The sequence below is a fragment of the Entelurus aequoreus genome, linkage group LG12 (genome assembly GCF_033978785.1).
Source record: "Entelurus aequoreus isolate RoL-2023_Sb linkage group LG12, RoL_Eaeq_v1.1, whole genome shotgun sequence".
Classification (NCBI taxonomy): Eukaryota; Metazoa; Chordata; class Actinopteri; order Syngnathiformes; family Syngnathidae; genus Entelurus; species Entelurus aequoreus.
This window is the reverse complement of record NC_084742.1, coordinates 47,037,721-47,051,654: the sequence shown is the minus strand read 5'-3', so window position 1 is coordinate 47,051,654 and position 13,934 is coordinate 47,037,721. Positions and strand designations below refer to the sequence as shown.

The 13,934-nt window shown below is 38.1% G+C and overlaps 1 protein-coding gene across 8 annotated transcripts in view; it reads right to left on the bottom strand.

Moving 5' to 3' along the window:
• The window catches only part of sorcs2 (sortilin-related VPS10 domain containing receptor 2), a 484,520-nt gene that overhangs the window by 83,993 nt on the left and 386,593 nt on the right, over window positions 1-13,934 (bottom strand). For all 8 annotated transcript variants that reach the window (XM_062066129.1, XM_062066128.1, XM_062066130.1 and 5 more), the window contains 3 exons: window positions 10,913-11,077; window positions 10,732-10,805; window positions 7,630-7,694 (listed from right to left, as the gene is read on the bottom strand). In XM_062066129.1, the coding sequence (XP_061922113.1) occupies window positions 7,630-7,694; window positions 10,732-10,805; window positions 10,913-11,077 (304 nt within the window). The remainder of the gene's footprint in view (window positions 1-7,629; window positions 7,695-10,731; window positions 10,806-10,912; window positions 11,078-13,934) is intronic.

Sequence of the window (13,934 nt, the reverse complement as noted above, 5' to 3'; positions counted from 1 at the left end):
TTACGCTGCTATTGTTGACACACTGAGCCGGCGGCTGCTTCTGTTTCATCTCAAACTTGGTAAACTTTAATTTTCGATTATAATTCATGCATCTCTCACAATAACAATAAAAAGATCTGACAGCTCAGTTACAGCTCTTTTTATTACCTATTCTGTGTTATATATGTTTTATGTTGCACGATTGCACCAAGAAAAATTCCTAGTTTGTGAACCCGTTCTCAAACAATGGCAATAAAAACTATTCCGATTCCGATTTTGATCTCTCACCTAGTATTAGACAAATGTGGCCATGGGCCGAGAGGCTGGTCCACTTTGATGTCCCCCGAGATGGCGAAAAAGACACAAAACGCTAGTCATGGCAACCTTTTTTAATCCATCGTGAGGATTGTGATTGATTCTTCACCTAAACAGGATTATGTGATGTCCCGTCGGTCGCCATCATAGCGAGAGTGGACATTGTACAGTAAGTAGAGATGTCCGATATTATCGGCCTGCCGATATTATTGGCCGATAAATGCTTTAAAATGTAATATCGGAAATTTTCAACCTCCCGATTTTCCCGGGAGACTCCTGAATTTCAGTGCCCCTCCCGAAAATCTCCCGGGGCAACCATTCTCCCGAATTTCTCCCGATTTCCACCCGGACAACATTATTGGGGCGTGCCTTAAAGGCACTGCCTTTAGCGTCCTCTACAACCTGTCGTCACGTCCGCTTTTTCTACATACAAACAGCGTGCCGGCCCAATCACACAATATATGAGGCTTTTACACTCACATAAGTGAATGCAATGCATACTTGATAAACATCCATACAGGGCACACTGAGGGTGACCGTGTAAACAACTTTAACACTGTTACAAATATGCGCCACACTGTGAACCCACACCAAACAAGAATGACAAACACATTTCGGGGGCACATCAGCCGTTTTGTGGGCGGTCTTATTTACGTGGCTCACCTTTGACAGCGTCTTCTCCCCGTCATCTTTGTTGTAGCGGTGTAGCGTGCCAGGACGGGAGTGGAAGAAGCTTCAAAAGATGGAGCTAACTGTTTTAATGACATTCAGACTTTACTTAAATCAACAACGGAGCAGCATCTCCTCATCCGTGGCTCACTAGTGCAACACCGCCATAAATGTGTCCCATGAAAAAGCGTCCAACCGGAACACTCTAATAACTAAAGTTCCGTGGGTGAACTTTACACTACTTTATATTAGAAATGGCAACAGCGGAGGATGAATGTCCCATAACAAGAAGATAGAGAAAAAAAAAGAAGCTTTTCGACTACGGTATCGGCACGGACTACAGTGGCAGACGTGCGCAGTTTTTCGGGACTTATGCAGATCTCAAATACACATCAGCAGGTACCAGAAGGTAAGAAAAGATGGTTGTGCATAATATTGCGAAACAAAATGCCAGATAATATGTCTTACCTTATACACACACCATAATAATACTCGTAAGTTGAAGCACATCAAGCTTATCTCTTATGTTTGACTACCATCTATTGGCCACACTTATCATTACACCATGTACCAAATAAAATAGCTTCGCAGTGGGTAAGCTCAACCAAACTTAATCCTTACATTAGGCGCACCGGGTTATAAGGCGCACTCTCGAGTTTTGAGGGGAAAAAAAAGGATTTTCAGTGCGCCTTACAGTCCGGAAAATACGGTAATGTCCGCACGAAATAAAACTAACTCACATGCAATTATAATACATTCAATTGTCAATATAGTGATATATCACTATATATCTTCATGCAATGAAGTGTACAATATCTTTTACATCAGCGCACACCAATAAGGAGCCCAGAATTCTATGAAGACATGAGATAATGTCACACCTTTCTAATGACATGAAATAAAAAGTCTTGCTGTCAAAGTTGCCCAATCAGTGGAGGTCCGACTGGAATCTTATGAGTCACAGCTCAATTGGAGAGTGTATCAGCAGCATCAGCGTCTTCAAAAGCCCGTTTTGATGCATCTTTTCATCAATGTAGAGTGAAAGCAGCATACATTAGTGTGTCTAAAGCCAGCGTTTTTTTTTTACCATTTTACTATGGAAATGACAGCGCATAACCCTGACGTCATCAAACGAGCAAAAGCCATAAGTCTCCATTTAAGCCATTTGCATGAGAGTTTTCAAAAATGTGTATTTTTAAGGACAAAAGTATGCGTTTGTGTGTGGCCAAGAGGCCAAAACGCATAGAAAAGTATGAGTTTTTTTAAAGTATCTGTGTTTGTGTGGACATTCAAGTAAAACATATAAAATATTAATGTATGACAATCTGACAGTAAGCTTTAATTTGTCTCAAAATATTAGTATTTTTTAAAGTTATTTCAAAATATGCATTCAAGTAATTTACTGAATAATCATGTTTAAATAAAATGTCAAATGTCAAAATCAAAGTGTGAATAATCCTTTATATACACTGTATATACAATATAGAGTATAAATGTATAATTAGTGCTGTCAAATGATAATCAGATTAATCATAGTTGATCATTTTGATGATCACGAATCGATTAATCACTGTAAATCATTTGTTTGTATGAAATCATTTTAATAAGAGCCCATACTTGACACAAATGCAATTATATTGTCAGACTGTCATCCAAGTACAGTTTTAAGTGTTTTACTTGAATGCATGTCATTTACAGTATTTGCCCAAAACTTGGTAACAGTTTTCCTTTGAACACACTTATGCACACAAAATACTTCAGTGTAAAGCAAATGAGTGTTACGACCTGTAGTTCAGGCCATTCTTTGTATCGTTTATGGGTGTTTTTCCAATGTTTTTGGTTCCACTTCCTGTTTTGTTAGTATTTCTGTTGGCAGTAGCTTTACTTTGTGCTTTCCTCCTCACCCGCGGGCTGTTTGTATTGATTCTCTCACCTGGTGTCAAAGAGGGCTAGAGGTCTATTTTAACCAGTCTTCCCTCGTCTTTGGTTGTGGGATCATTGTCTTATCCAGTCAGAAATTATATGAAATTGTGTGATGTAATATACTGTATGTGTGTTCATGTTCGAAATAAACTAAAAAAAGAAAGAGGTATGAAGATGGTTGGAAATATTTTGGAGATTTTTGTTATTGTACTTTTTTATTCCATTCTGTTTGAAGCGTTTCCAATAGCTGTGCTTTTTTTCTGTGCTATTTCCTTTGCACTCTGTTCTTTTGGATTTTTGAGCATTAAACACTTATTTACCTGCACGCTGCTTGCAATGTCCTGCTTTTTTGAAGTCACGACTCCAGCTACAAAAAGCGAACCTAACTCCTTAGTGTGCAAATTGAGATGCAGCTCATTATTTGTTATTCAACTATTAATATACACATTTTTTAAATGTATATAGTTGTTTAATAGATACTTAAACAATTTGGCTTTATTCACTAATTATAATTTCTAAGATTTTTCGTAACTGGTAACAGTGGCGGGCCATGCGTTTCCCACCTAGGCCTTCAGTGATGTTTGACTTCAATGATTACCTCTCAAAATACCATAATTTATGTCACCACATGATCATAGCTGGAGTAATACTATACAGAAACACATTTACGCACTACTGGGCATTGAAACACATTTACGCACTACTGGGCATTGAAACACATCAACAGTGTACAAAACTGTTGTACTGTTCCTCTGCACGCTTTTGGATTTGGATACCATGTGTTGTTTGTGACAAATGGATTCAACAACTGTGATTTCAGCACTAGTTCTAAAATACATATGAGTAGGAAAAAGGGATATGTATGGACATTCCTTCTCCTTTCACATTTGAGCGGTGATATACAACTTAATACAGGTCCCATGAAAAATATCAACATATAAATTTAGCTGAGTTGCATATTAAGGATCTTCAACAGCACCATCTTGTGGATACTTCTGACATTGTCCTGATGAGGACTCCCACTGGCCCTGAGCAAGATGGATAATTTACAATGAAGTTGAAATCGATGCCACCCATGAGCCATGAACATTCAGCAAAGTTAACAAGTGCAACCAACTGAAATATTTTCAGACTGTCAATCATTCAAAGATGATATGGGACTTAAAGGCCAAGCCAAAAGGCATATTTGGAGGCCATCTTAACGTTCAAAGTCTTTTGTCGAAGTTTAATGAAGTTAACCAGCAACTGAGCAATTCAAATTAGGACTTTCTAGCACTGAGTTACATGCTTACATGATAATATCCCAACCAGCATGATCAATGTTCCTGGTTACACATGTCAGAGAAAAGATCATCAAAATGGAAAAGGAGGTGGAGTTCTCATTTATATCAGAGAGAGATTTAAATGCTCTATTATTGAAGCTGATACATTCAGGATTGAATGTCTTGTTTTAAATGTTGTTCTATCATCCACAATGAAATTTAACATTATAGTTTTATATAATCCACCCTCTCATGGTACATCCTTTTATCACGATTTTAATGCTGAAACAATTTAACCTAAAACATTTAACTATTTTATTGGGAGATTTTAATATAAATTGGATGGACAAAAATAAAAAAAATAAATTATGTGTTTTTCACTTTTCTCAACTTTTTAAAAAAAGCCTAACCAGGGACAAGGGTTGCAAATTAGCCTGTGGCTATAAATCTTATGTACTTTGACATTGGTTACCTGTGGGTAGCAATGTTTAATTGTACTGTCCCTAAATAAACACATACATGAATAAAATAAAATAAATAAAAACTGGTTATTTTCTGGTAACCTGTCTCTCGCCAAATCCTTGTAGTTCGCTGAGCTCCACACAAGGATCTGGGCTCGAGGGCATTGCAAACTCCTTCAAGATAGCAAAAAATAAAGAATCAATCAGGATCGCCGGGCAGGATTTCATAGATGTGACGTAGCGCCGAAGCGACCATTTGATTCAAACAACAATGGCGGCACGCAGCGAGGTGTCATGTGCTGACATTGATTCTGCATATTTTCTTTGCACAAACGACATCGATCGTCTACTGACATTGCTGCGTTGTTTCTGTAAAAGTTCTCTAACTTTTCGCTCTGTCGTTATCCAATATGTCGGCTGTTCTGTTTTGGATTTCCCAGCGTTGCTCTCATCAGCGTCACGGGTTGATTTCAATGTGAGTGGTTGAAGTAGCACGTCATTCAAGATAACGGACAAGTGGTTTATCCAATCACATACAATGATTTTTTTTACAAGGCCCCGTCTTCTGAAATACATCTCCTATTGAGAAGTCCCAGATCCTTGTGTGGAGCTCAGCGAACTACAAAGATCTGGCGAGAGTCAGGTTAATTTTCTGCCACATTTAAAAATCAATTAAAATGCATCAGCGATAAAAACATATCTTATGTGGTACTGTCAAAATTAAAATTAAAAAAAACATATTAAAAGTGAAAAAAAAAAATTTGAACTCACAATTTGTAGCACCTATTCGACGCTGTATAAACCAGTTGTACCCCTCGTCGTCGGCTTATTTGAGTGGAAATGGCTAGCATTTCCCCATTTAATCGCCAGGAGAGCTGAGCTAGCTTTCGGTGTTGGCCGACATCGTCTCACAAGATGTAGTTTCTCTTTAAATATCCTTCTAGAAAATGGCCTTGCAAATGTATATCTGCCACCTAATCAACGTTTTGTTCTTCTTCTCTGCTATCCCAGTATGGCTACGGCACAACACTTCCTGCTTCCTGCTAAATTGAAACTTGTGAATGGATACTCACTTTGGAATAACAAGTGAGTATCCAATCACAGTCTGGTTAACATCAGGCTACTTAGATAGGCTACTGTCAACAACTTGTAATCTGATTGGCTATCGCAACTGTCTATCAACTGTATGTGTTCTCAAATTCATCCGCTAACGGTCCCGGGGAGTATCCAATCACAGGACGTGTAAATGTCACTGTGAAAGTCGCTTCCTAGCGGTCCCACTGACAGACACTTCACAGGATCCAAGCGTGCAGGTTTTCACAGAGTTTTAATGATCATATGTTTATATCAAAAGTTTTCTCTCGCAGAACGTGACTTTTCAGTCATGTCCGTATCCTCTCTCCCCTCCTGCTCCCGGCCGCTTACTGTTAAAGACAACAGATGATTAGATTAACACGTACCACCTGTGAAATCTAATCACTTGCCAGCTGTGTCTCGCCATCAGCACTGCCACGCCCCCGTCTGATGGTGCTCTGTCCTCAGCACCATGGACAGAGGTGGTGACCTTTACTCCTGCAGGCAGCACTGGCTACACCTCCCTCCACAGTCACGTTCAACGTGAGGCCAGCTGGAAGGCCTTACTGACAACAACTCGTGATCTGATTGGCTATCACAACTGTCTATCACTGTATGTCCCCGTTCACTTACAGTGCACGGACGCCAGCATCGTTGATTCTGAAGGCCCCGGGCAGATTTTGTACAGCATGGCAACATAAGCTAGCTGAATTCTGATTGGATACAAACTAAAACCAAAAACAACATCACTGGAACTAGCATAATATGACATGGAGAAAATATGAATACTTTTAGATATTTAGGGAAAGTAAATAAAAAAATAATGGTATCTTTAATTATGATCATGATTTCTGGTTATGTTAGGCCAGCAGAGAAGGCCTGACCGCACACCACTGTCTGGCGATTGTACATCAAAATGTATCATCCCCGTAGCGTGCATGAATTCTGGTCTGGCTTCCTTTTCAATTGTTCAATGTCGTCCTCTAACACATGACGTAGCTAATTTATTGCAAACTCAGGGACATTTAATCAGTATAAGGAAGAGGGCTCGTTATAAAACAATTAGTTTGGGCTAAGCGTGCAATTCCAGCTGGTGGTTAACACACTTCCTCATCCTGCGTGTTGGCGCCATGATGCACGCATACATTTAATGTTACAAGAGAAAAAAAAGAAAGCCAGTGTAATGAGAGCCACCATGAAACTCACACACGCTCCCTCCATCAGTGGACCACCTTCCATCCCTCGCCTCCGCAAGAAAACTGATACCTTTGCAACATGTCTCCGTTTAACCTTGGCAGAGCCCTTTGTGACGAGGAGGGCACGGCACCAAACAGATTGGTCGAGCATGCTCTATTGCACCATCAAGGGGAGACAGAGAGGGGGCCGCATGGTGCTGCCTAGCCCCAGGAAGAGCTCTCATGCCTGGGCATCTGGCCCAGACAGACAGCCTCTAGCCGTCACCCTCCATAAACAAAGACAGGTCTGTTTCACGGCAGACAGCTTTTACATTGCAGCCAGCATCTTTGTGTGTGCGTGTGGCTAAGCAAGAGTACGCTTCTCTAAGGGCTTGAACTGCCAAGAGCCATTTTTTATCGGTCCAGATGGGCTGCCATCTCAGGTTTATTTACAGAGATTAGGGATTAGGAAACAGAAAGTAGATGACGTTGCTCTGAGAATTAAAACACACGCACGCACGCACGCACGCACGCACGCACGCACGCACGCACGCACGCACGCACGCACGCACGCACGCACGCACGCACGCACGCACGCACGCACGCACGCACGCAACATCCCTCCTACATGCACCTGGCTGTGTTTCCCTGCAGAGCCCCCAGGAGGGTAGTTAGGCGCTAACGGTTACCTGTCCATCTGTTAGTCAGCTGATATGAGATCTAGATTTGCGGTCACATGAAGTTGCACATTGAAAATAAATGCCACTGTACCTCCACTTGTGTCCTGCATCTCCATGTGCACAAGATCAGGATCCACATCCACCTCCGGTAAAGACCTGAGGTAAAAAAGATGTCATTATTAGATGTCATTTTTTTATTTATTTTTTTATTACTTCACAATTACGTTTTTTAATAAACGAAGTCCACCATTTTGTAAAAAAAAAAAAAAAAAAAGAAAGACAGCAGGCTTTGCAACACATCCTAAAATAAAGTTCTGCCAATTTTTGTTTGCATGAAACCACACAGGTTTGGCCTTGACAGACAATTACACTGTAAAAGTGTTTTTTTGTTAAAATCTAAACATAGACAAAACACTACATGATTAAAATACATTATATGTATGTATTATCTCCTTCACTTGCTAGCTCCACTTTTGGAGAGAAGATATTCTGCCTTGAAGTTTGAACTTTTTAAGATGTCAATAAGGAAAACAACGTCCTTTCTCGCCTTAGGTTCACACGCACTGCTTTGTATTAAAGGCTTTGCTACACGTTTTAAAATTCATACTGGAGCTCCGCCAACTATCTCTCTGCTAGAGATGTGCTAGTTGGCATTAAATACCCAGACGATTAACCTGAATTGGGCTGGACTGAGGTATAGCAGTGCAAAACTTATTTGCATAGGTAAGAATAGAAATATCATACATTAATAAAATGTTTATAGCTTTTCACAGACCAAAAACCCTAGGTTTGCGTCGCCGGCGATGCAGAACATGGAGCTGTGATTGGTCAGTTTTTGCCGAAAAGGGTCCCTGAACACAGGCGAGCGGACTTTGTGCTTGAAAGGCACACATTTATGTATGAAATAAAGCAACAACGTTTAAATATTTGCATGAAAACTGATATTGTGTACTTTATATCTCGGCGCGCTCTAAAAATAATTACAGAATGTGTAATTTTTCATCTTATTGTGTTGTTGTTGCGTCCAGAAGAAGACACTCTTTTTAACTTTTATTGCCAATCTTGCCAACAACAGGTTCATATCAGACACATATTCTTTCTCGTGCACACATGTCTGTCTCTGTCATTTTGTCTCATACACAACACTTCTCATTCTCGGCCAATAATCTTTCAGGCACAGTGTATTTACAAACATGAGAGCTCTGAACACCAATAACGCATGACCATACAGATTAACACCAGCATGTCGTTAAACTACAGTAGTTATTTAACAGTTTTGTTTATTTTCAATTACATGATAGCTCTCACTTGTCCCATGTACCAAAAGGCCAAATGGTGTTTCAAATAATAGAGTGCTCTGCTGCGACTCATTGGAAGTATCACGGTTCAACTTTGCCCAAGATCATTTCTTGATGCTGTCTGCTATTTTACATCAGCATTGCCATTAGAGATGTAATGTTTGTAATCTGTGCCAATATTACAGCGGACATCACGTGAAACAAGTTGTAAGGATCCTAGTGTGACGTCATAGTTCAACTGGAAAAGCAATGCATTAATATGCACAGAAATGAAATAAACGCCCCCCAACTGTACAGGAGGCACATGGCGTATGACCAATAGTCACATTAGAGAGTGTGCATGGACACTTGGATTTAACAAGTAGGTGTGAAAATACAAAATAACGAACTATTTGATAAATCAGACTAATTTATTGCATGGAAACGTTGTGACTGTCTGCAGGAAGACGTTTAGGGGACGGCGTGGCGAAGTTGGTAGAGTGGCCGTGCCAGCAATCGGAGGGTTGCTGGTTACTGGGGTTCAATCCCCACCTTCTACCATCCTAGTCACGTCCGTTGTGTCCTTGGGCAAGACACTTCACCCTTGCTCCTGATGGCTGCTGGTTAGCGCCTTGCATGGCAGCTCCCGCCATCAGTGTGTGAATGTGTGTGTGAATGGGTGAATGTGGAAATACTGTCAAAGCGCTTTGAGTACCTTGAAGGTAGAAAAGCGCTATACAAGTATAACCCATTTATCATTTATTTATAACCCTTCGTGTGCATCATGATGAATTGTTCATGTAAATGGGAAGATATGAACATCCTATCAGTTGTCATCGAAGTAAGAGCAGACGTTGTGCAGTAAGCTATCGTTTTATTATGTATGTAGTTTGTATTTCTTGTTCAGCACTTAGCAATACTGCTACACGATGCTTAGTGTTTCACTAAAGCTGAATCTGTTTCACTAAAGCTGAACTTCTGAAAATACTTTTACGTCTTGTGATGACGTGTCTGGCTAGCTCATTATTTTTTAAAAAATGGCTCGGGAATCTCTATGAGATTGATACTATTTTGATCATATCTATTTATTCGCAAATTTTATAAGTCTTTCGGTGTCATACATCAGATATATATGATAATAGTGCCAGTGCCCTGTACTTTGCAGTGGTTTGTTGGGGGAGCAGCACCAGCAAAAGGGACGTAAACCGGATTGACAAACTGATCCGGAAAGCCGGCCAAACTATTGGCACGCTGTTGGAGGCGTTTGTGTCAGTGAGGGACAGGAAGACACTGGACAAACTGGACCCACTCCACCAGCCATGCGAGGGACAGCGGAGCTCATACTCCAAAAGGCTCCTTCAGCTTCGTTCCCACAGTGTTCGATACAAGAACTCCTTCATTCCGCACTCCATCCAGCTGTATAATCACTCTCCGTACAGCAATAGATGATATCTGTCAATTACCTGACCACTTCTATGTTAGCTACTGCTCTTTAATTATAATGTATATTTTCTGCTGGATCTACTCTCTATTTTATGCTGCCCTTTTTTTTGCTGCAGCTGTTACATATAATGTAATAATGTACATGGTAATTGGGATTTGTTATATATTGCATATAATATATACAAATATAATATAACATAATAATATATCAGTATATATTATATACTGTATATACAATATGTAAACATTACATATATGTTATATTTTATATGGTACATTTTTAGTCTACTTTATACCTTCATTATCCTTTCCATCCTTTGTAACTGAGCTACTGGGTGGAACAATTTCCCTTGTGGATCAATAAAGTTGGTCTAAGTCTAATAATAGCTTCAATATCGAGGCTACTTGTTTTTCCACTCCACTGGTACTTTAAAGGCACCAGGAAGGGAGGCTGGATGATGTTTTGGACTGACCAGAATACACGATCTTTGGTCACCCGCTCCTGAAGCAAAGTCCACTTGCGGCCCAAATCTGCAGAGGCGAAAAGCTGCAGACAAAACAAGAGAGGAGAAAACAGAGCAGTTTTTTTGTTTGTTTGTTTTTTTAGCATGAACTAACTCCATAGGATGGTCCCAACAGGAGATAAACAGTCACCCTTCCATCCTTGCAGTAGGCCAGGAGCTTGTCCTCTTCCTTGGGGTGGAAGACGAGCGAGTCAGGCGTGAAGAAGATGGTCTGCCGCTGGAAAGAGGACCCCTCGTCGGTGCTGAAGAACAGCATCTGATCACGCTCGTTCACCGAGGAGCCCACCAGGACCACCTGGACACACACATTTTATATTGCTACTTTTTATTCTGATTTGCAACAGTGGTATGCAGCGCATCATACTGAAAAAAACCCCCCACTAAATAAAATAAATATGTATTCTCTTAAGTCAAATTAAGTAAATTTAACACGGTTCGCTACAGAAGTTAAAATACATCCAATTAAAGGACATTCTAACACTTTCAGGAGCTGCACAGTAGCGTCAAGCGTGAGCAAAAAGAGCGCTGACACATGTTGTGTTACAGTACGCCAGAACGAGAGAGGCAAACATGGTCGACACCTTGTCCTGCGAGGTGTCAAGGAGGCGCTGCAGACGACAGCACAAGTGCATTAGCAGCCTGCACCTTGTGCATTAAACATAGTGGCTCGCCTCACACCTGAGAGTGTGTGGCATGAAGGATTAAAAACACCTCACTGCCAAAACCCACAGAGGAAAAATACATTATCATATTGTAGTGGTTATGTCTGGCCCTGAATGACCTCCTCTTCATTACAATAACAAATATTTTTCTCCTTTAGAAAAAAATAAAATACATTTGCTCTGTCACAGAAAAGTGAGAGGGAGGAGAGGAACGGTCCGGGCAATTAATTCAGACTTAATTACCACTCGCAGAATCCAACATTACAAGTCTGTAAGGCGTATAATAAGAAGTGTGAGCATCGCGTTTACACATTGAAAGCAACATTCTGTCCTTTTTATTTTATTGAATAGGCAGTATGAGTAATATGGGTATATCATATACAGTATGTCACGTAAATGCTCAAATTACAGCCTAAACAGCAACAATTACTTATATATACAGTATACACATTTGCAAGCAGGCCATAATTGGGAGAGAAATGTAAAAAGTATTGGTATAAATAAAGCTATATATACAGTACAGGCCAAAAGTTTGGACACACCTTCTCATTTCAATGGGTTTTCTTTATTTTCATGACTATTTACATTGTAGATTGTCCCTCAAGGCATCCAAACTATGAATGAACACATGTGGATTTATGTACTGACAAAAAAAGGTGAAATAACTGAAAACTTGTTTTATACTCCAGTTTCTTCAAAAAAGCCACCTTTTGCTCTGATTACTGAATTACACACTCTTGGCATTATCGCGTTGAACTTCAAGCACACCTGTGAAGTCAAAACCAATTAAGGTGACTACCTCTTGAAGCTCATCGAGAGAATGCCAAGAGTGTGCAAAAAAGTAATCAGAGCAAAGGGTGGCTATTTTGAAGAAACGAGAATATGAAACATGTTTTCAGTCGTTTCATCCTTTTTTGTTTAGTACATAACTCCACATGTGTTCATTAATAGTTTTGATAGCTTCAGTGACAATCTATCTACAATGTAAATAATCATGAAAATAAAGAAAACGCATTGAATGATTAGGTGTGTCCAAACTTTTGGCCTGTATTGTATATATATATATATATATATATATATATATATATATATATATATATATATATATATATATATATATATATATATATATATATATATATATATATATATATATATATATATATATATATATATATATATATATATATATATAATAAATAAATTGAAATTAATAAATATATATATATATATATATATATATATATATATATATATATATATATATATATATATATATATATATATATATATATAAATTTCCATTTATTTATTTATTTTTAATTAATCAATCCAACAAAACAATACACAGCAATACCATAACAATCCAATCCAATTCCAAAACCAAACCCGACCCAGCAACACTCAGAACTGCAATAAACAGAGCAATTGAGAGGAGACACAAACACGACACAGGACAAACCAAAAGTAGTGAAACAAAAATTAATATTATCAACAACAGTATCAATATTAGTTACAATTTCAATATAGCAGTGATTAAAAATCCTACATTGACATTATCATTAGACCTTTAATAAAAAAAAAAAAATTAACAATAGTGTCACAGTGGCTTACACTTGCATCGCATCTCATAAGCTTGACAACACACTGTGTCCAATATTTTCACAAAGATAAAATAAGTCATATTTTTGGTTAATTTAATAGTTAAAACAAATTTACATTATTGCAATCAGTTGATAAAACATTGTCCTTTACAATTATAAAAGCTTTTTACAAAAATCTACTACTCTGCTTGCATGTCAGCAGACTGGGGTAGATCCTGCTGAAATCCTATGTATTGAATGAATAGAGAATCGTTTTGAATTGGGAAAATATTGTTTTTGAATCGAGAATCGTGTTGAATTGAAAAAAAATCGATTTTGAATGGAATCGTTACCCCAAGAATTGATATTGAATCGAATCGTGGTACACCAAAAGATTCACATCCCTAATATGTATATATATATATATATATTTATACACATACTGTATATATATACATATATACATACATATACATATATATATATGTATATATACACATATATACATAGATATATATATATATACATATACATACAGTATACACAGCATATATACATATATATATGCATATATACATATATATACACACATACATATATATATGCATATATATACATATATACATTCACACATATACATTAAATATATATATATATATATATATATATATATATATATATATATATATATATATATATATATATATATATATATATACATACATACATATACATATATATATATATATATATATATATATATATATATAAATATATATATACATATTAAAAAAATGGTAAAATGGGTTGTACTTGTATAGCGCTTTTCTACCTTTTTAAGGAACTCAAAGTGCTTTGACACTATTTCCACATTCACAAACACATTAACACACTAATCGCGGGAGCT